The 20,313-nt window shown below is 52.6% G+C and overlaps 1 protein-coding gene across 3 annotated transcripts in view; it reads left to right on the plus strand.

Moving 5' to 3' along the window:
• Window positions 1-16,002, plus strand: part of EFR3B (EFR3 homolog B) — an 86,077-nt gene extending 70,075 nt beyond the window's left edge. For all 3 annotated transcript variants that reach the window (XM_045979789.1, XM_045979790.1, XM_045979791.1), the window contains exons 13-23: window positions 1,650-1,822; window positions 2,387-2,462; window positions 2,782-2,943; window positions 4,126-4,257; window positions 5,800-5,867; window positions 6,552-6,679; window positions 7,367-7,458; window positions 10,642-10,690; window positions 12,000-12,106; window positions 13,385-13,434; window positions 13,854-16,002. In XM_045979789.1, the coding sequence (XP_045835745.1) occupies window positions 1,650-1,822; window positions 2,387-2,462; window positions 2,782-2,943; window positions 4,126-4,257; window positions 5,800-5,867; window positions 6,552-6,679; window positions 7,367-7,458; window positions 10,642-10,690; window positions 12,000-12,106; window positions 13,385-13,434; window positions 13,854-13,959 (1,143 nt within the window). In that variant the 3' untranslated portion in view covers window positions 13,960-16,002. The remainder of the gene's footprint in view (window positions 1-1,649; window positions 1,823-2,386; window positions 2,463-2,781; window positions 2,944-4,125; window positions 4,258-5,799; window positions 5,868-6,551; window positions 6,680-7,366; window positions 7,459-10,641; window positions 10,691-11,999; window positions 12,107-13,384; window positions 13,435-13,853) is intronic.
• Window positions 16,003-20,313: the final 4,311 nt, after the last annotated feature.

Raw genomic sequence — 20,313 nt, forward strand, 5'->3', positions numbered from 1 at the left:
AGGTGACAGTTGGGGGCATGCACACCCCCCCTTTACTGATGTTTACTATTGATGCCACCAGGCCTTGCTAGATCCCCTAGGGTCTGCTGAATCATCAAAGGCATTGTTTTGCAATTTGGATTTAACAGTCAATATTGTTTTGCTGTTTTTGTTTTTTGTGGGTTTAAAAATTTTTTATTTAAATTCAATTAATTAACATACAACATATTATTAGTTGCAGAGGTAGAGGTCAGTGATTCATCAGTCTTATAATACCCAGTGCTCATTACATCACGTGCCCTCCTTAATGTCCTTCCCCCAGTTACCCCATCCCCCCACCCCCTACCCCTCCAGCAACCCTGTTTGTTTCCTAAGACTAAGAGTCTCTTAAGGTTTATTTCCCTCTCTGATTTCATCATTTTATTTTTCCCTCCCTTCACCTATGATCCTCTGTTTTGTTTCTTAAATTCCACATAGGAGTGAGATCATATGATAATTGTCTTTCTCTGATTGATTCATTTCGCTTAGCATAATACCTTCTAGTTCCATCCACGTTGTTGCAAATGGCAGGATTTTTTGATGGCTGCATAGTATTCCATTACGTATATACATCACATCTTCTTCTTTTTTTTTTTTTCAAGATTTTATTTATTTATTTGACAGACAGATCACAAGTAGGCAGAGAGGCAGGCAGACAGAGAGGAGGAAGCAGGCTCCCCGCTGAACAGGGAGCCCTATGTAGGGCTTGATCCCAGGACTCTGGGATCATGACCTGAGCCGAAGGCAGAGGCTTAACCTACTGAGCCACCCAGGTGCCCCTACATCACATCTTCTTTTTTTTTTTTTTTTGAAGATTTTATTTATTTATTTGACAGAGAGAGATCACAAGTAGACAGAGAGGCAGGCAGAGAGAGAGAGAGAGGGAAGCAGGCTCCCCGCTTAGCAGAGAGCCCGATGTGGGACTCGATCCCAGTACCCTGAGATCATGACCTGAGCTGAAGGCAGCGGCTTAACCCACTGAGCCACCCAGGCGCCCTACATCACATCTTCTTTATCCATTCATCTGTCAGAGGACATCTGGGATCCTTCCACAGTTTGGCTGTTGTGGACCCTGCTGCTGTAAACTTTGGGGTTGTTTTGCTGCTTTTGTACGCTTTAACAGCATTACGAGTGATGTGTCTACCGAAAGCCACTGGCTTTAATCGAAAGACCCCCAGGATGCTCACCTCGAAGAGTTGTCTTGAAATGGTTGTTGTGTGTGTATGGGTTGTGGGTCCTCAGCCCCGCTGTAAGCTCTCCCACCGTCTCTCCGTGTCTATGTGACTGTCCGTTCCCTTACTCAGCGTCATGTCCGTGGGGAGTGTTCATCAGCTGTGCCCTGACAGCTGGACCATTAGGTCCAGAGGCTCCCTGGCCTCTGCTCCCCTCTAGTGCTTACCCCTTGCTTGCTTTTAACTACCTAAAATATGTCTAGGTTGTTGTTGGCATGTTCAAAAAAGTTGCCTCAGGCATCTAGGGCCTAGGATGGAGGACAAGGGAGCTGGACTGTGAGCTGTCAGGAGGGGTCAGGTTCATTAGACCCCAGGTCCGCCGGCTGCTGTCCATCTCCTCACTGCACTGAGGGTGCCAGCATCCCTAACTAAGCTCGGCCGTGCTGGGCTTGCTCACAGGTGTCCACAGGTTTCCAGTGCAACAACATGATGTCAGCCCTGCCCAGCAACTTCCTGGACCGCCTTCTGTCCACCGCCCTCATGGAGGACGCAGAGATCCGCCTCTTTGTTCTAGAGATTCTCATCAGTTTCATTGATCGTCATGGCAACCGCCACAAGTTCTCTACCATCAGGTGAACTTGGGGTCTCCCCTCCAGTTGGCGTATGGGGCGGGAAGAAGACTTCCCGTAGGTCTCACACCCAGGTGAGAGGACGGTTCCCATATTCAGTGGGAACCAGCAGAAGCTGATCAGGGACATGGACCCTGGGGTCCCCCGGGAGCAGGAGAGATGGAAGGGTGCTTCTCCCGGGGAGCCAGGGGATAGAGTGGAGATGGGGGAGAGGAAGAGCAGGTACTAAAGGGAGTTAGTGGGTGGGGAGGAAGGAAAGGGGTGCAGGTTTATCAGTCAAGACTGGCAAGGAGGGGAAGGGAGGAAGAGAATAATCGGAGTTGGTATTTAAAGATTTTATTTATTTATTAGAAAGAGAGAGTGAGAGAGAGCATGAGAGAGGAGAAGGTCAGAGGGAGAAGCAGACTCCCCATGTTGCTGGGAGCCTGATGTGGGACTCGATCCCAGGACTCCGGTGGAGGGGAGGCTGGGACCCAACCGACAACACTGGGGTAAAGCCCAGTGATGCTGCCTGAGCTCTGACTGGCCGTGCACAGGGCTAAGGTGGCCCCTTGTGTCCCTTCCCAGTACCCTCAGTGACATCTCTGTCCTGAAGCTGAAAGTGGACAAGTGCTCCCGACAGGACACCGTCTTCATGAAGAAGGTTAGCCCCTGTGACCTTAACCCCGGGTGGGCCAGGCTCTGTGGGCCCCCGCCTCCTCCCAGACCCCAGGTCAGCGCTGACCCCATCTCCAGGCCTGCTTGCTCCCTCTTTGAGCACGCTTAGTGGGGATGACCGGCCGAACCCTCGGGGGGCCAAGTACTTGAAAGAGAGAGAGAGAGAAGGCACCCTCTCCCTCAGGGTGGAGGCGGGGTGCACACAGCCTCACCCCGCCTGCAGACTGGTCTCCAACCATTATCCCTGCCCCTCCCCCCTCCACCCACCCACTGCGGCCTTGCCCCCGCCCTTCTCCCTTGCCCAGCACTCCCAGCAGCTCTACAGACATATCTACCTGAGCTGCAAGGAGGAGTCGAACATACAGAAGCACTATGAGGCGCTCTACGGCTTGCTGGCGCTCATCAGCATTGAGCTGGCCAACGAGGAGGTGGTGGTCGACCTCATCCGCCTGGTGCTGGCTGTTCAGGTGGGGCTGTTCAAGGGGCAGCTGGCGTGGGCAGCATGTGCCGGGGTGGGATCCGCGCGGGGCACCGGCTGGACGAGCACTCATGAGAGCAGAGCTGTCTCAGAGCCCGGGAATACCGCACCCTTGGCTCCCCATTCCTCCAGGGACCACAAGCCATGGTTCTGTTTGGGGAACCACCCAAGAATGCCTCATCCGTGGCTGGCGCCCATCCTCAGGCCAGAGGAGACCCAGGGAACAGGCTCTTTCAAAAACACCCTTTGGTCCCTGGTATTTCAAGTCTCACAAGGTCTGAATGAGACTTCAAGGGGTACCAAGTGCTCATAAACCTTGAGTGACCCCAAAACAAATTTCCTCTGTGGGTCATCTGGTGTCCAAGCCTGGCTGTGTCTCAGAATTACCCCATGCACTTATGAAAAATACATATTCCCAGTTCTTGCCCCATGCGTGGGGTCCTGGAGATTCAACAAGCCTCCCTCGCGACTCTTAGAGAGCCAGTGTTCACTAGATAGGGCTGCAGCCTTCCAGAGCCCTTCTGGATGGAGGTGTACTCGCAAGGATGCCGAGAATTGGGGTGGGTCCTTCAGACCTCAAAAGACCGGGCGGTGTCCAGGGTCCTGAAGCTAGGCAGCTTCAGATCCTACCTAGGAGCAGGAATGAGGGCAAACCTGGGAATTCAGTGGGGGAGAATCTTGGGTCACCAGGGATTTATCCTGCAAGGTCAACCCAGCTGCTATGATTGTCTTCACTCTAGAACTTGAGATTCCTCTGTGTCCCAGTCCCGAGTAACTGTCGCAACTCTCTCAGCTTAATATGGGGACCCAGTTTAGCAAACTAGTCCAGTCCTCCAAGAGTCATTCAAGGCCTATATTCAAGGACACAGCATCCTAGAGGTAGGATTAATGATGAGGGTTTGGACGGTCAAGGTCACTAAAGCCGGAACTGCAAAGTGGAGAATGAGGTCATCACCCCAGATCATGTGTTGTTCTCGGGGTGATTCCCTTCCACTTTACCAAGGATGACTTCTATCTCCCAGGACGTTACGGGACAAATGCTGAAAAAGGCTTGGTCTGAAGAGATGAGTCGTCCCTTACTAAAGAAGGCTGGGAGAGGTTGGGCGGAGGTTGGGGCACCAATGTTAATTTGTCTGTTGAAAAACTCCAAGGCGCCTCTGTGTTGCCACAGGACGTGGCCCAGGTCAATGAAGAGAACTTGCCCGTGTACAACCGCTGTGCCCTCTACGCGCTGGGTGCGGCCTACCTGAACCTCATCAGCCAGCTCACCACGGTCCCTGCCTTCTGCCAGCACATCCATGAGGTTGGTGTCCTCACGACCCTGAGAGCTCAGGAAGCCCTCGGCTTGGGGTTTCCCCAGAACCACTCATCCTCCGTTGTGGGAGCCCCGCGCCACATGTAGGCATTGAGGAAGGGTTGATGGAACAATTAGGGACCAGGGGAAGTTACCAGAGGCAGCATTTCCTCCTGTATGACACCATATAGCGTGGTGGGGTCTGCCACAGGCAGGAACCTGGACCCCTTCCTCACCTGCAACCTGCCTGCCTCTACTCTCTGCCCCCACCCATGCTGCCCCCGCTCCCAGAAGCCCAGCTACACACCACTCTCCTGTGGTCTGGGACGAATGCTACTTTTTAAAAAAAAATTTTTTTTTTCATGGAAGTTTTCAAACATCACCAAAGCAGTGTGAGGAGAACAGTGAACATCCATATTGCTATCATGCGGATGAAACAGGAGGGTTTTCCCACATTTACTTTATCTCCTTTTCGCTTTTTCTTATTTTACAGCAAATCTCAGCTTGCATGTCATTTTACCCCTGTAGATATCAGTGTTGTGTGTAAAAAATATGGACCCCTTCCTACCTAATCGCCATGCTATTAACGTGCCTAAGTTATCCATCATGCCTCGGTGTTATCTAATACCCAGTCTATAATCAAATGTCCCCAAAAGACATTTTTTTTAAAGATTTTATTTATTTATTTGGCAAGAGAGAGAGATCACAAGCAGGCAGAGAGGCAGGCAGAGACAGAGAGGGAAGCGGGCTCCCCGCCGAGCAGAGAGCCCGAGGTGGGGCTTGATCCCAGGACCCTGAGATCATGACCTGCGCCAAAGGCAGAGGCTTTAACCCACTGAGCCACCCAGGCATCCCCCCAAAAGACATTTTAAAAACATACTGAAGTATTTATAGATGGAATGATGGAATATCTAGGATTAACTTTAAAATACACAAGCAAAGTGAACTAAAATAAGAAACCTCGAGTCCCAGTCGGCTCGGGGGTGCTGAGGGGCATGGGGGAGGGGCACTGTGTCACCTTGCCCCCCTAGCATGGGCCAATGGGGGGGGCAGAGAAGGCCGTGCCCAGACATGGCTGGCTCACTGCCGCCCATACTTGTATGCCAACTACCCTCCCGCCTCTCACCATCTCACCAACTTTCACTGGAACTGCGTCTGTGACTGTCCATCAGGATGTTTCTGCTCTGCACCTGGGTTGGGAGGGTGTGACCTCTGCTCCCTCTTCCACGTTTGCATAGAAAATAGGAATAGGGCATAGGAGCAAGCAACCGCCATCTCCCCAGGGCTAAGTGCCCTGCCTTTGAAGGACGCTTGATGCGTACCCGTCACTGGGGATGGCCTGAGCCGTCCGCCTGGGCTTCTCAGGCCGCTGTGAGGGTCACTGTTGATCTGAGTTTGTCCCTTTGAAGCCCAGCTGCAGGCTGCTCAGGCAAGGAGTCTGTGGGAGGAAGGAACCACCAGGATGGTGGGGGGCGGAGAGAAAGCCTTTGCCTGCCCAGAGCTCCTCCCCTCTGTCCGCCCCAGCTCTCACGTGGTTCCTCCCAACTGCAGGTGATAGAGACCCGGAAGAAGGAGGCTCCCTACATGCTGCCCGAGGCCGTGTTTGTGGAGAAGCCCAGGTGAGGAGAACACCTGGGACGTGGTGAGTGAGAAGGTGGGCCGTCTGAAGCCGGGGCTGAGGCCTTCATGGACCCTGCCTGTGGCCTAGGCGTCCTGGGTCCAGTGTGACCTTCATCACGGGGCCGTAATCCACCCTTGAGCCGTGTCTGTGCGTTGTGCTCTAGAGAGTTGGACGTAAGCTCCTGGTGCTTTGGCCAAGCCCATGGGCCGTGCCTCCTGGAGAAGTTGTCCTTGCAAGACACCGGATCCTTCCAGGTGGCATCCTCGGACTGCAGTCTGTGTCATGCCAGCCTCAGAGGAACTCAAGGAAAATACTGTGAAAAAGCAAAATGTCCAACCAGAGAGGGTAGCTTTATCAACGATGGCCTTTCCACCACGGCAGTTTGGGAGAAAAGTTCATGCGAACCATGCACGGTGCAATCGGTAGATAAAAATGATGACCGAACAGGAATTCAGGGGGTGAGGTGACGTGTGTGTGTGTGTACGTGTACGGGCCCATGTGCATAGACCTGAGCCCCTGGAAGGATTCTGCACAAAATGCAAAGATGTCGTCTCTGGAAAGTGGGACTGTGGCTGATTTTCTTCTCCTTCTGCTTCTCCGTCATTTTGTAGGATGACTGTTCCTTTTATAATAAAGTCGTTACGAGATCCTGCTAGTTGCCTCTTCCTTCTGTGTCTTCCAGGTTGTCCCCAAATCTAGACGGAGTAGTGACTGAGTTCCTCTTCCGCCAGAGCAAGATCAGCGAGGTCCTGGGGGGCAGCGGCTACAACTCCGACAGGCTCTGCCTGCCCTACGTCCCTCAGCTGACAGGTAGGCCCTCTGCATGAGCACTTCCGAGACTGCCTCTGGCTGTTCCTCAGCAGAACAGGGCCTAAGCCTGAGGGGCTTGGGTGCCCTTCGGGGCCTCTCCCGGCCCCTGGCGTATCACGTGGGAGCGGACAAACGCAGGGGAAATCTGCGGTGAGAGCCTCTTCATTCCCCGATTTCTTCTCAGGGCTGGATCCTTGGGAGAAGGTGGCCCATGAGACAGGCCGGCCATGGATGGGAGAGGCCATGCATGTTCCCTGCCCTTTACTCCCTGAAAATCCTTAGCTGGGTTTCCTGGCATCTGGCAAATGAAACGTTTCGTTGTCCTTGACTAGCAAATAGGGAATTAACGACCCCTGCCTTAGGGGGCTGGTGGGAGCCAGAATAGTAACACCTTGCGCACTTCAGGAGTGACAGCTTCTCGTGCCCCTTGCTGTGTGCTTTCTGGTCACGAGCGGCTGCTTTGTGCTCATCGGGGATTTCAAAATCGTAGCCGTAAACAGCAAAACTCACCACCCTAAGGCTGGCAGGGGAGGCCGGCAGCCTTCGGAAAACCAGCTGTCACCTCCGTGCGTCCTGAGCCTTCCAGAAGGACTGTGGGTCAGGCAAAGGTGGGGGATGGTGCCGGAGGTGTGAGCCTGGCTCGCTCTGAGCACTGGCAACTCTAGCTTCTGGGCTTCCCTTTCCCAGATGAGGATCGCTTATCCAAGAGGAAGAGCATTGGAGAAACCATTTCCCTGCAGGTGGAAGTGGAATCCAGGAACAGCCCAGAGAAGGAGGAGGTGAGTGGCCTGTTCTTGCTATGCTGTCCCACATCCCCAGGGAAGGGGACCGGCTCTGGCTCCTCGCCAGTCAGGCACTCCAGGCTCCAGGCTCCCCTAACTGCACAACACATTTAAAGTTGCATGGAAAGCCAGTTTCTCAAATACCCCCTTTTCTTACCGTCTCGAGTCATGTATGTCCTAGATATTTCCATCTGGAAAAATTATATGCACTACACACACACACACACACACACACACACACCGCTCCCATGACAACGTCATACAAATCCCTCTTGAAAAGCTTGCTCGTGATCATTTCCCACTCCCAACGGAGGCCGGCGTGTGCCATGTTGGAAACTGGAAGGCCTAACAGGAGAGATGAGGGCGAGAAGAGCTTTCACGGTGTTTCTTCCAGAAAGATCAATAGAGGTGCTTTTTTTTTTTTAAAGATTTTATTTATTTATTTGACAGATAGAGATCACAAGTAGGGAGAGAGGCAGGCAGAGAGAGAGAGAGGAGGAGGAAGCAGGCTCCCTGCCAAGCAGAGAGCCCAATGCGGGGCTCGATCCCAGGACCCTAGGATCATGACCTGAGCGAAAGGCAGAGGCTTTAACCCACTGAGCCACCCAGGCGCCCCAATAGAGATGTTTTTTTTAAAGACAAAGTTGCGGCTTAAAGATCTCTCTTCCGTCTTCTCTTGGGGGCTCTGAATATCTAATTTATGTCCAAATGAACTGGGGATGTCTCCGCTGCCTTTACTTCTTCGACCTCCGAAAATAAAGCGGATGTGCCCACGAGTAAGTGAGAAGAAGGAATCACAGTGGAGAGACTCAACTTAATCCTACACATGAAAAAGAAATAAGGGCGGGGCAGAGCGGGAGCGGAAGGGGTCACAAGGGAGATGAGGGCATGAGACACAGTGCACTTGGGTTTAACTGGGTCTCCCGCCATTAAGGAAATTGACAGGTGGGGAAGCCTCAGCAAGGAGTGAGGAGGATGCCTGGGAGCAAGAAGGGGGACTGGGACCGTTTCTGCCCGTTGGTGCTGGGTAGCTATGGAGGACAGCCTCTACCCTGAGCCTTTCTGCAGACGCACCGGAGCAAGGAGATGTCGTTGGGGTCAGGACCGAGCCTCCCTCTAACTGTGCCCTTAGCCGCCTTCCCAACTCTTCCTTCACTGGGGCACTTGTCTGGAACCTTCCCCGGCAAGGAAGGAAGCTCGGACTCAGGCTAACTGGAAGGCTGGAATGCAGTTGAAGCCGGCGTCCTCCCAGGGCTTCCGGCTCCGCAGGACAGGGAACCGTGTCAGGACGGCAGCGCGAGTTGGCTGCTGTTCCCCTCCCCAAGTTGTGATTCTCCTTCCCAGCAGTTAAGAGACCCTCAGGAACTGATGAGTAAAGTGAAGCAGAAGGAGAAGGAGGAACAGATCCTACTACTCTCCAGTGTCCCCTGGGTCGCCACAATGGGTTCCTTTTCCTCCCAGGGAGTCCCCCTCGCTCAGGGGGAGCCTGGTAGCTACAGGAAGGGTGTGGGGGCCTCCAGCCCGTGCCCTGCAGCCACGCCATGCTTCTTTCCACTCTCAGCCCGCCATATCCTACCAGAAGCCTGCACTGGCTCCCTCTAGCCTTAAACGAAAGTTCATAGCAATTGATCAATAAATGCTGGTTTGGTCCAATCCCAAACCCAGTACCCGACATTCAGAACCATTTCTAGTCTGGGCTGGTCCAAAAGGTTCATGTTGTTTCCCTCTGCCCTCTGGCAAACAGCCTCTGTGCTCCTGCGGCTGCTCTGCTCAGGGTGCCCTGGGCGGGCTTGTCCGGCTGTGGGTCTTTGCTAGCAATCCCCCATGGGAGTCCCTTCCTCTGTACCTCTGCACCCATGAACCACCCAACCTACTCTTCCATGCTCAGCTCGTGTCCCATTTCCTCCCTAAGCCTCTTGTCTACCTGCCCTTGACCAGGCTTCACCTTGTCTCTGGGCCCTGACACGGTTCCCCAGCCCCTCACGCAGGGGCCAGTGCTGAGTGGCCGCATGGACGGATGTGCACAGCTTGAATCCTCAGAGTGACTAACAGCTCAGCACCGCTCTCTCTGCGTGTCCTTCCCATGCTAACAGGCTGTGCCCTCTCTACCGTGTGACCAGTCGAGAGTCCCACCTGCGCTCAGTGCTCACTTAATATTTCGTGAACGACTGTCTCCCATACCTACATCTGTGGCCTTTCCTCCTCACGCTAGCATTTGCTGAATGGTAGTCAAATCGGTAAAGGACAGCTCGGTGAATTTTCGCTAAAGAAATGTGTCCGTGCAGTCACACCCAGATCAGGGGAGAGGATGTTGTCATTGCCCAAGAGACTCCCCTCCCCAAAGGGAGTCACTAGCCTGACTTCAGTCCCTTCTTGAACTTTTTATATCAGTGAAATCATTTTCTCCTGTGTCTGCTACTTTCACTTAATGCTGTGTTTAAGTGATGGGATAGGAGTGAATCATGGATCCAGCCTCAGGAAACCCAGAGTCTCCTGGGGACTACCTAGGACTTGGTTCAAAGTCTTCACGGCTTTCAGCCTCTGCCGGAGGCTGTGCAGCCACGGGGCAGTCCTTCTTTGGGTTTGTTATTTTCCACCTCCTTTACTAGGCCCTGCGAGGGCTGAGAACCTGTGACCCAGGTCCCTGAGCCGACCTCAGCGTGTCTGACCTTTACTCAATACTCAGATCACCTCAGTGGGTCATTTGATATCCTGAGTCTTCAAAAACGTTGTTCAGTTCTTAAAATTCCCATTTGAGGTATTTGCCAGCTGCTTCCTCTTGCTGCCAGTATTTTCTTTTACATTCTCTGAAGATTTTTTTGAATTTCACAGGGTTTTCTTCCCATAGGGCTTGATGGGACAAGCTGGGGCAGGGGTGGGGGGGGGCAGGGAGGCAGCAGGCTCTTCCAGGTGATTCTTGGCATGCTGATGAGGACTGGACCCCCCCCACCCCACCCCGACCCTGCCATCCCACTGCCGTCCTTCAGGGGATGGCTCTGTGCCCGCCTGCTGGGGGAGCTTCAGAGACCCTGGTGGGAATGTGGGTGTCCTGGGGCAGCTTCCACCCGTGGGGACATTCTTCTGAGGAGCCAGAGGGGCTGCCCACTAACTGAGGAAGCCAGAGCCACCTCCCCCACCCCCACCCCACCTTTCTGATCACTTCTGTCCCTTCTCCCTCAGCGAGTGCCTGCCGAGGAGATCACCTATGAGACCCTAAAGAAGGCCATCGGTGAGTTGGCGGGGAGGCCGGGGCCGGGTCCTGGGAGGAGCGGGGCAGCCCGCTGCGGGATTCGGCACAGAGGTGAAGGGAGGCGGGCAGCATCCCTGAAACTCATGACCGCTGCCGCAGCTGCCGTGAAAAGCTCCCCTTCCCTGATCGGGATCAGCAGCGCCGGCCCGCATCTCCTCGGTCTGGCAACACTGCTTCAACAACAGCGAGATGCCCTTAAAAGCAATCAACTGAGGGTTACAGCCAGTTAGGCAAAAGGCAATTTTGGGTAAATCCTTAGGCCATTTTTGGGGTGGATTATAATACAAAAGCACAAATTGACCAGTGAAAGATAGGACGAAGAAATCAGATTCATAGTTACTGGCAACAGATTGTAAAATGCAGTGGTCCCTCCCTTGTCTGGGTGAGTGGGCAGTGAAGTATTCCGAATAAGAGGATTTTTCTGATAACTGATGATAAATTATATCTTCGGATGCCAGACCGTTTTCATTTGGGTTGCCCCTGGTAGTGTTCCTTCCAAAGGCGCAGTCTGCTCAGCCTTCTTCAAGCGTGGACTCTCAAACCACCACCCCCTTCTTTATTTTTGCTGTATCGTTTGGAAACTAAAAGGCATGTGTAGAAGCCTTAAACTGGACAGCCTCGGACTGCTGGGCCCTAGGGGCCGAGCTCTTGTCTTGGCTCTTGGGATCCATCTGGCTTTGCCCCTGTTGGTGTCCCTTTCCAATCAGAGCCAGAGTACTTCCCGTTCCAGACACTTCTTTGAGAGTCTGCGTGGCGATGCAGCTTTAAAATCTTTAACAGGGGCGTCTGGGTGGCTCAGTGGGTTAAAGTCTCTGCCTTCGGCTCCGGTCATGATCCCAGAGTCCTGGGATTGAGCCCCACATCGGGCTCTCTGCTCAGCGGGGAGCCTGCTTCCCCTTCTCTCTCTCTGCCTGACTCTCTGCCTACTGATGATCTCTGTCTGTCAAATAAATAAATAAAAATCTTTTAAAAATAAACAAATAAATTAATTAATTAAATAAAATCTTTAACAGCTTTAAAAGCCCAGCTGAAGGGTCCCCTTCACGGGTTCTCAGGTTCTTTCATGAGGAAAGGGGCGGAGCCTCAGGCTGAATCACAGCAAGATCTAGCCATCGTGGGCCCAAGTAATGGCACCCCACCCTCTGTGTGCTGCTCATCAGCGGAGGGCAGGGCCCCAAACGCAATCAAGGACGGCGCTCCCCTGGAGGGGTCTTGCCGTCTTCTCCAGCCCCTGCCCCTGGGTGCGTGGGGCAGGACCTCGGGGCTGACCCAGCTCTCTGTGCCACAGTGGACAGCGTAGCAGTCGAGGAGCAGGAACGTGAACGGCGGCGACAGGTGGTGGAGAAGTTCCAGAAGGCACCCTTTGAGGAGATCGCGGCACACTGCGGGGCCAGGGTGAGTGAGCCATAACAGGGCCGATTCCTTGGGGACCAAAGCAGGGTTGAGTTTCAAGGAGTTCTTGGCACTTTTGTCACCCAGAAATTAGGGTTTAGATCCCACCAATGCCGCGGCGCTGCATAGTTTCCCCAAGAACCCAGAGGCTGGGCTGTTAGCCATACACTCCTTTAGATCTCGTAATTTCTCTATGAAGAGGAAGTCCTGACCTCGGGAGCTCCTGCATCAGCTGGACAGACGGTAATACTTACAACAGCAAGTCTGCAGCTCGCACTTAGGCACACACCAGAATATCTTCCATTTATTAGCTCATGTCATTGTCATGACCCCTCTGCGAGGGCTGTGCCGTCATGCACATCTCATGACGGCTGAATGGGGAATGAGCCCCACCAAAGGAGAGATGGCCATTGCTCGCAACAGGGTCCCGCTTCCAGCCAGGGACTACCCAGTAGAGGGTACGGATCAGCCTGGCCCTGGAAAAGAGATTTGAAAGAGAAGGTGGCAAATAAGTAAAAAGAAGGACTCGTGTCTATGCATTTCTTGAAACTGATTAGGATTTGTTAGTCACAATGGCCATCTTAGGAACAATGCAACATAATTATAAACATCCCAAATTGCAAATAACTTCTATTTTATTGTGATTTTTTTTCCTCTGGGTAAAAATAGTGTTATTTTCTTTCTATTATGTAAGAGGTATTATCTATATTTCTATATATCATAATGTATAATAACAATGTAATACCTATAGATTTTTCTGTGCCGATATTATCCTCACCTGTCCCATCTCTAGAGGTGCACCCTACTCATTTCATGAGCTCAGAGCTGAGGGGCCCGTTCCTGAATCAGGCACAGTCTCACTCTCTGTGTACATGGGTTTTGTTAGAGCCAGAAGGGACCAAAGAGAGCCTCCTCCCTAACACACCAGTTTAGCACAGTTGCTCCTTGGAAGTTGAGGGAGATCTCAAACCAGCTGTGAGCCTCCTGACTATATGCCCAGCAGGGCCCTACGGCCCACTTGGAGGAACTAAGGGCCCCTTACGAGCTGTCTACTGAGGCCCTCCTGGGGGTCCCGGCCTCTGTGCCGTCCCTAGTCGGCCTTTCTGGGTGGCCCTACCTGATCTGAACCCACAGCCAGGATCCAGAGATAAGGGCCAGAAATAAGCTCACACCAGTTCGCCTCCTAAGACTGCAACCAGCCCCCATCTCCACGGGTTCTCTGGACAGCGGGGCTCACGAGAGCGGGGGAGCCCCGGCTGACTTCCCTCCGTTCGTGTCTAGGCATCACTACTGCAGAGCAAGCTCAATCAGATCTTTGAAATCACCATCCGGTAAGTGGCAGCTCTGGGCAGGGACCCCCTCCAGCCCCCCACCCAATCCTCCTCTCTCACCTGTCTCCAGGCCTCCCTGCCTCCAGGGCTTCATGCAGCCACCAGCTCTCCCAGATAAGGAAAGCAAGACTAGAGGGAGAAAAAGATAGCGCAGTGAAGCCCAGAAAAGAGCCAGGGGTCCTAAGGTCCCAGGCTGGTATTTTCTAAAGCAACAGTGTTACTGTAAAGCCTGCAGTGAAGTTACACTTCAAGTGAAATCTAGAAGATTCTAGAACTTACAACCCAGGAACCCATGGAGTGACAGTCTCTGGTCCCTGTTCAAAGAAAAACCCAACAAATCAGCTACTCCTTTTGGTTGCATGGGGTGGGACCCGAGAGCCCCCTTCTCACGCTTTTCTCCCCCGTGTGCTTCTGCCCAGGCCCCCCCCAAGCCCATCAGGCACCATCACCGCAGCCTATGGCCAGCCTCAGAACCACTCCATCCCGGTCTACGAGATGAAGTTTCCCGATCTGTGCGTCTACTGAATCCAGAAGACAGAGCTCCTCGGCGGGGTGGGGTCTGAGGGAGGGGCTAGTCCTCGCAACCCATCCCTGGGGCCTGGAAATGGAACTGAGATGTCAGAGAAAAAGCAGCTTGGTTGGCAGCACCTCCGCAGCTAAGCAAGGGGGAGCCTTGGGCCCCCTCTCAGCTCCCCCACTTCTTCCTCGTCTTCCCTGAAGGGAGATCGGCCTGCTGCCCCTCTGGAGCCAATAAGCGTCTCACCTGCCCTTTGTCTCCTCCTTTGTGTCCGCCAGGAGCTGAGAGCCATGGGAGGGCCAGGGTGTACTCTCCAGAGGGAGACAGAGGTCCTGAGAATCTCCTGCTTGGTGTAGGTCTGGAAGGGCTTTCATGGGGGTGGGTCTGGGGGGCACAGCTGCGATCCCCCGGGAGGGAACTAGACAGAGACATAGACGACCGTCAGGAGGACGCAGGGCGAGCTCCCAGCTGCTCTGGGAAAGCAGTGGTGTGCAAGGCTGGGAGGCGGCTGCTGTCCTCCAGAATGTTCTCCCTCTGCCTGGAGGCCTCCAGCCTCTCCTCCTTTCCACTCTCCTGCTTGCCCTGCCGGTTGTGTCCTTGTGATTCTTTCTACTATTAATTCATGTCAAGCCCTTCCGACAGGAACTGCAGTCAAGACACCATGCACAGCAAGAAAGGATAAAAATCCAGGGTGGGCGGCTTGGACCATAGAGGGGGCTGGCTCTCCCCGGGCTGGGCCTGCGCCCTGTGGAGGAGCAGCAGGCAGAAGTGGGCAAGGCCATGTCCTTTGGTGCATCCTCTCACATCCCTAATTGAGAGGGAACTTTCTGGGTCCTCCCAGAGTTCTCTTCCTTCTGGATGTTTCCCTAAGTTGAGTTTTCTCTCTGATGCCTTTTTTCCTGAGGATCCTAGCGTGTTTCTACAGCCTCTGGGTTGAGGGAGGGCAGAATGAGATAATGGTTCAAGAAAATCTGGTTCTGTGTGTCTCAAAAGGAAGAGGAATTGTGAGGGCCTCCGGGCTTGCCCACTTCACTTCCTGTGGAAGAGGCTCCCGGCCTGACTTGGGAGGGGGCAGGGGAGGGGTTTATGAAGATAGCATTTTGCATCTCAAGGATGTCAGAGTCAACCTTTTGGATTCATCCAAGGAAAGAAGGCACCTAATATTGGAATGATCTCTTCACTCTTTGGGCAAAGTCAGGACATCAACGCCAACTGGCAAACTTGAGGCCTGGGGAGAAGCAGTGGGGACCTCTTTGGGTTCTGGCTTTCCATCTTTGCTGAGCGCCCTGCCTGTCTATGTGCAGAGGCAGAGCAGAGTGAGAAGGCCTTCTGCCGTGTTCTCTCTTCTCCCCTCACCCATCCCCGCTTCAGGGGCCTTTGTCCCTCCGGAGCCTCCGAGGTCTCCTCCCATGGCAGCACCCTATGGTCCCAAATAGCCCCTCTCTTGTCTTCTAGGAAAACTTCCCATCACTTTTCTGAGCTGATGGAACTCCCAGGAAGGTGTGAATGGTCAAATGATTCCTTCCTGGAGAGTTTGCTTTTTCAAAAGAGGGAGAATGAGATTTCTTGACCCAAAGGAATCCCTTTTTAGGGTACAATTTTAGGCCGTGTGGTGAAGGGCCAGAAGCAGGATGTTTCTGCTAAGGGGAGGGGACTTCGTGGGACACCCTCTGGTCACACCCGTGCCCACAGCCCTGCACAGACACACAGTGAAAGCCTGGGTATGAGGGTAAGTAGGTGTATTTTCCCAGAAGTGGGAAAACCTTAACATGTGCATTTTCTCATTACATGTGCAATAACTATTTTGAATAGGGGGGCTATCTGACTCTCATTCTGTAGTTTCCACTCAGGTCGGTGCCTCTGTGCTAAGGGTCTGTGGCTTCTGGATGGCCTGCATGATTACGAGGCCCAAGGATCTCGGCTTCTGCTCCCCACCCCTCCCCCACCTGTGGCTTTTGGCTCTGGCTCTTGGCTGATGCTCAGCCCAAATTTATAAGCATGAACTTCGACTTCTCTTTACGTTACTGTCTCTTTATTAAGAAACGAAATTTAAAATAAAATATGAAGGCAAATGACCTTTGGAAGAAACTTTAGAGAAACTCTCAATCTTGAGCCACAAACGGGCCTTTCCTTACCCGATCTTTCCATTTGTATCCCCTGCTTGGCTTTGATGAGAAACCCTACTTCTTTCTTGTGTCCACTTGACTTTGGGGTCTCATCCATGGCAGCTGCACCCTGGGACATACCCTTGGGGTCCTGGCCCTGAGACTGGGACCTCGCTGGAGCCTCCTTCTAGAGCCAGCACCAGAACCAGAGATCTGTAAGCCCACCCGGATGCCCCTCCCTCTTCCGCCCTGGGAATGGAGTGAAGAAGCAGGTGCAGGGTTACCATTCTTCCTATACTCACCCCGTCTCTGTCCGCAGCAGCTCTTTTCCTTATCTCCCCAGGGCTTAGCAAAGATGCGCTTCTTTTGGTGGGAACTAGCCATTTCTTGAGGGCCCTCTTCTCAGTTTCAATTTAGAAACTTACACTCGGTAGAATACTGGATTGCCTGCTGACACGAAGTAGGACCTGGATCCTAGCCAGATACGTCTCAGAGTCAGAAACCATAATGTGACTTATCTCGACTACTCCATAAACTGCAGTGTCCTTCACACCCACACTCCCCTCCCGTGAGCCCAGGGAGAAGGGCAAAGCAGACTGGTGGGCACCCAGGCCTTGGGCTTAAAGTCACTGCTTACTGCCTTCCAAGCCCCCTGGCGTCTGGCTGCCCTGTGTCATGGGACTGACACTTCGTACTGCCTCTCTCCATCTGGCTTGAGCCAGCAAGCCCATCCAAAGCAGTGGCTCCTGGGAGCCACAGAGGACTCTTGCTTGGAGGCCAAGGTACAGGGCTGGTTACCACTCTGTTGGCATCACTTAAGGCATGAATGTATTTGAGACTTTAGAAGTCCTGTCAATTTGGTTGGATCACGTAAGTGGGTAAGAAGCAGCTCAGCAGAGGGGACTCCCGTAGGATCCTGGAGGCTCCTTGTTTTCCTTTCAGTGGGGTGCCTGGTGCCCTGTGCCTGTTCCCATTTTCCTCTCTCTGAAAAGCAGAGATAAGTAGTTCTTTGACTCCTAAATGCCTCCTCACCAAAGGAGGAGCCCAAGGAAGTGAGAAGAATTAGAAAGGTCCTCCCTCGGATGCTGTCCTCTGTCCAGCCTCTCCCACAAATAGACGGAGGGGCAGTGAAAAGTGGGCGGGGACCACCTACAGTGCTGGATGGAGAAGTACGAGGACCATACACACGCTGCCCTTTGCCCTGGGCGGCCTGGGTCCCAGAGAACATGTTTCAGTTGGCCTAAGAATCACAGCAGCTTGGGGTACCTTGAAACAGCTCAAAGCCAGACCTTAGGGCTTCTCTGGGGGCTCCTGGGGCATGATAGCTTCCCGTTGCTGTTACACGGTCCTCAGGCCCTCTGACCTGGTCACACGGAGGGTCACCGGGAAGTGAGGCTGTTTCTTCCAATCCTTTTCTGTGACCATAAAATGGCAACTGGCCTGTGGGGGTCTCTGGGGAAGGATGAGGCCTACGTGTAAGGCCAAGTATTAAGGTTAAAGGAAGATAGGAAAGGGGCGCCTGGGTGTCTCAGTCGTTAAGCATCCACTTTTGACTCAGGTCATGACCCCAGGGTTCTGGGATCAAGCCCTGCATTGGGCTCCCCGCTCATTGGAAACCCTGCTTCTCTCTCTCCCACTCCCCCTGCTTATATTCCCTTTCTCTATGTCTCTCTCTGTCAAAAAAATAAGATCTTAAAAAAAAAAAAAAGGTAGACAGGAAGGACAGCTCACAAGAGCAGATCATGCCTGCTTTCCCTAACCCACAGACCCTGGCAGGCAGATCCTGCTGAAACATGGCATCTTATGGTGTCTGAGGAGGTTTAGGGCCCTGTGCTGCTGCTCCATCCCCTAGAAATCTTCTGGTTAAAGTGACCCTACGTCTGAAGATTGCGGCAGGATGGTCATGGTGGGCCTGGCCAGCTGAGGGGGTGGGGAGGAGACACGGACTGTGGATGGGGCTCAGTGACACATTGGGGACAGAGGGCAGTTTTTTGGGCTCTCCTTTAGCACGGCCAGGTTGACCTGGTCTTTTCTCCTTCAGGGGACCTTGGGGCCTCAGGCCATCCCCTTCCCCTTCTGAGCTTTTCCTCCGTGACCGTTGGTTCTGGCCTGTGGAGTGCAGAGCTAGAAATCCACAATACTACAGCATTACACGTACATCACGACGTGTCTGTGTCTTCTTAGACCCTCCTGACCTGGCTGAGAGTGTGTGTGCCCACGTACACACACGTGTGTGCAGCGTAGTTGATAGTTGACAATATGTGTACGTAACAGCTGACGTATTTATGTGGGAGCACAGAATTAGTGCCTGTGGCAGTTTTCTGTATTTTAAACTCATTGAGTCAAATTAGTTTTATTTCAAGGAAGGGGAAAGAGGAGTGGGGGTAAGGGGGGGTTGTACGAAGAAGGACTCTTTAGCGAGATTATTCTCTAGGACTATTAGTCATGATTTCCCAATGAGTCTTCACGATGCCCTTTTCAAATAAATGTTAATGTTGTCACCACATGGTTGTGTATGTGGTTTCTTTAAAGTAAGTGGTTTTGGGGGGATGCAAACAGGATCTGAAAACACCAACATTAACTACTGACATTTAGCTGCCTCCTCCCACCATTACTTTATGCACCTGAAAAGGAAGGAGAATAGGGGAAAAGATGCTGCCCAGATGTAAACACGAGGCTCAGGATTCCCAGCATGGGAGCATTCTGATGGGAGAGCCTAGGTCATTTCTTCTTCATAGCCACTAGACTCTAGCCCCATTATATAACCCACCATAGGGGAGATTTTTAGACTTAAGAATAGGGCTTTCCAATTCCCTTTACAGAGGATTGTTCAGGGTACGTTCCAGTTTTCTTTAATTATGAACTCCTAGAGCATCAAAATATAGGGATCTCTGTGCACGTGCCATACACAAATGTTTCCCAGCGGGATTTGATCTGTGCCATCCACTGTTGTGTCTAATGCAATTGACATGTGTGTGTGGATCTCTGTGTGCATGTATTTGTAAGTTTCTTGTGAATTGTCAGTGTGTGTGGCTGTAAATCCATGACCCCAGCATTATACAAACACCATGGGACATCTGAAAGAAAAACAGGGGTGCTGGGCTTGGAGTGTACTTAAAAAGAAAAAGAAGAAAGAAAGAGACACAACCCCAAGCCTTTGCCCTTTGGACCATGGAGTTTCCCTGAAAAGAACACAAGAATGCGTGCAGCTAGGAACTTACCATCCAGCCGGACTGTGTGCCCTCCAGGGCTGAGAATGAGGAGTCTCAGCTGGAAGAGATCACAAGTCTCCCAGCAGAACTGGAGTCAAGCCTGGGCTCATGTTTTAAAAAGGGTTTCACAGGGCGCCTGGGTGGCTCAGTGGGTTAAAGCCTCTGCCTTCGGCTCAGGTCGTGGTCCCAGGGTCCTGGGATCGAGAGCCCCGAATCGGGCTCTCTGCTCAGCAGGGAGCCTGCTTCCCTTCCTCTCTCTCTGGCTGCCTCTCTGCCTACCTGTGATCTCTATCTGTCAAATAAATAAATAAAATCTTTAAAAAAATAAAAAGGGTTTCACGATGGTGGGGGGAGGTGGGGAGTTCGTTCCAGGCAAAGGGGGTAGGGGGAAGGGAAAGAAGGATAAGAAGACCAGTCGGTGGAAACACGGGAAATGGGGTTTGGTCAGGAGAGTGAAGCTGATGGACGAGAGTCCATGGCCCATGAAGTCTGACGTTGAGAGCAAATTGGGGTGGGGTGACTTTTGGCTCTTGAACCAGGGAATGTAAGGAAAGCAAGATTTTGTATACACTAACCTGAAGGACTTGTGTATGGTGGGTTGGGAAGGAGACGGACTGGAGACAAGGACACGGGTTTGTTAGGAAGCTGTTGGTATAGTCGAGGCCGAGCACTGAGTAAAATAAAGAGAAAGGCTGTGGCTCGGCAACATGGGAAGGAGTCTGGGCGTAGCTAGGGCAAGAAGACAGAGCCATGAAGGCTGGAGCCTTAGGGTCTGGAAGATGCATCTGTGTATGTTGTGTTGTATTCATACAGGTGTGTCTCCGTGGCAGGGAGAGGGGTGTCTATGTAGGTTAGAACAAGTGTTTGGGGACATTTGTGAGTAGCCTGAGAGAGCAGCCATGTCCGAACTGTCACCCACCCTCAGCTGTCCCACGTAGCCTCTCAGTGATAAAAAGATCACATCTCTTTTCTCATTAATCCTCGCACTAGAACCAAATCTTGGAAAAGTAGAGAGACTTGCCCAAGGTCACACAGATAGCTGGAT

The sequence above is a fragment of the Meles meles genome, chromosome 15, assembly GCF_922984935.1.
Source record: "Meles meles chromosome 15, mMelMel3.1 paternal haplotype, whole genome shotgun sequence".
Lineage (NCBI taxonomy): Eukaryota > Metazoa > Chordata > Mammalia > Carnivora > Mustelidae > Meles > Meles meles.